The sequence below is a fragment of the Physeter macrocephalus genome, chromosome 2, assembly GCF_002837175.3.
Source record: "Physeter macrocephalus isolate SW-GA chromosome 2, ASM283717v5, whole genome shotgun sequence".
Lineage (NCBI taxonomy): Eukaryota > Metazoa > Chordata > Mammalia > Artiodactyla > Physeteridae > Physeter > Physeter macrocephalus.
In genome coordinates this window covers 58,296,646-58,298,367 of record NC_041215.1, presented here as the reverse complement: position 1 = coordinate 58,298,367, position 1,722 = coordinate 58,296,646, and the positions used below count along the sequence as shown (strand labels likewise).

The following is a 1,722-nucleotide window of genomic DNA, read 5'->3' as shown; positions in this document are numbered from 1 at the left end:
TCTTTGAAAAATGCCACTGGTAGTTTGATAGGGATTGCATTGACTCTGTAGATTGCTTTGGGTAATATAGTCATTTTCACAATGTTGATTCTTCCAATCCAAGAACACGGTATATCTCTCCATCTGTTTGTATCATCTTTAATTTCTTTCATCAGCGTCTTATAATTTTCTGCATACAGGTCTTTTGTCTCCTTAGGTAGGTTTATTCCTAGGTATTTTTTTCTTTTTTTTTCATTGGTTAGTTTGACTTTTTAAAAAATTCTGATTTAAAAAATTTATATCTCGGGACTTCCCTGGCAGTCCAGTGGTTAACACTTCCCCTTCCCATGCAGGTGGTCCCTGGTCAGGGAGCTAAGATCCCACATGCCTCAGGGCCAAAAAACCAAAACGTAAAGCAGAAGCAATATTATAACAAATTCAACAAAGACTTTAAAAATGGTCCACATTAAAAAAAAAATCTTGAAAAAAATTTATATCTCAGTCTTTTCCTTTGTGATTACAATTATTTTTAGGTCTTTCTAAAATCTGACAAATGTTAACCAGTGTTTTCCATTTATTAAAAAAAGGGGTTTCCTTTTTACATTTTAACTCTCAAATTTATATAGAGTTCATGCTGGCATATGGTATGAGGCCAGGCTCTAACCTTAATATTTTTTTCAAGTATCTAATCAATTGCAAGAGCGCCTTTATTGAGTAAAATAGCTTTTCCCTCTGGTGTGTAACATTGCCTATATTAAGTAGAATCCTATATATTTGAAGAGTATCCTACTGTTGTTTTGCAGGCATCAGTTTTGAAGGTCAAGGAATCCGAAGCTTCTGAAAGAACAATTGTAGTTGCTGGTCTTCCAGTTGGTTCCGTGAATGATCAGTTGCTGACCGTATTAGTGAAGAGTCACTTTCAAGATATTGAGAATGAGGGTGGAGTTGTTGAAGATGTGATATATCCAACAAGAACAAAGGGAGTTGCATATGTAACATTCAAAGAAAAAAAAGGTATTTCCCAATCAAATGTTTGTAATCTTGGAAATACTTCTGTAATGAAATTAAAAATTGAATTTCATTAAAATAATTCATGGGATTGGTAAAGTTTAAAGTGTTTTTAAAAAATAATAATTCTATATTTTTTTAAACATCTTTATTGGAGTATAATTGCTTTACAATGGTGTGTTAGTTTCTGCTTTATAACAAAGTGAATTAGTTATACATATACCTATGTCCCCATATCTCTTCCCTCTGTGTCTCCCTCCCTCCCACCCTCCGTATCTCACCGCTCTAGGTGGTCACAAAGCACCGAGCTGATCTCCCTGTGCTATGCGGCTGCTTCCCACTAGCTATCTATTTTACATTTGGTAGTGTATATATGTCCATGCCACTCTCTCACTTTGTTCCAACTTACCCTTCCCCCTCCCCATATCCTCAAGTCCATTCTCAAGTAGGTCTGCGTCTTTATTCTCATCTTGCCCCTAGGTTCTTCATGACAATTTTTTTTTTTTTTTAGATTCCATATATATGTGTTAGCATACGGTATTTGTTTTTCTCCTTCTGACTTACTTCACTCTGTATGACAGACTCTAGGTCCATCCACCTCACTACAAATAACTCAATTTCACTTCTTTTTATTACTGAGTAATATTCCATTGTATATACGTGCCACATCTTCTTTATCCATTCATCTGTTGATGGACACTTAGGTTGCTTCCATGTCCTGGCTATTGTTAATAG

General features: G+C 35.2%; 1 protein-coding gene across 2 annotated transcripts in view; it reads left to right on the top strand.

The window, feature by feature from the left end:
• RBM43 (RNA binding motif protein 43) overlaps positions 1-1,722 on the top strand; it is a 21,122-nt gene that overhangs the window by 6,270 nt on the left and 13,130 nt on the right. For both annotated transcript variants that reach the window (XR_003676508.2, XM_028477770.2), the window contains exon 2: positions 783-993. Coding sequence is in view for 1 of the 2 variants with exons in the window: in XM_028477770.2 (XP_028333571.1) it covers positions 783-993 (211 nt within the window). In the remaining variant the exon portion in view is untranslated. The remainder of the gene's footprint in view (positions 1-782; positions 994-1,722) is intronic.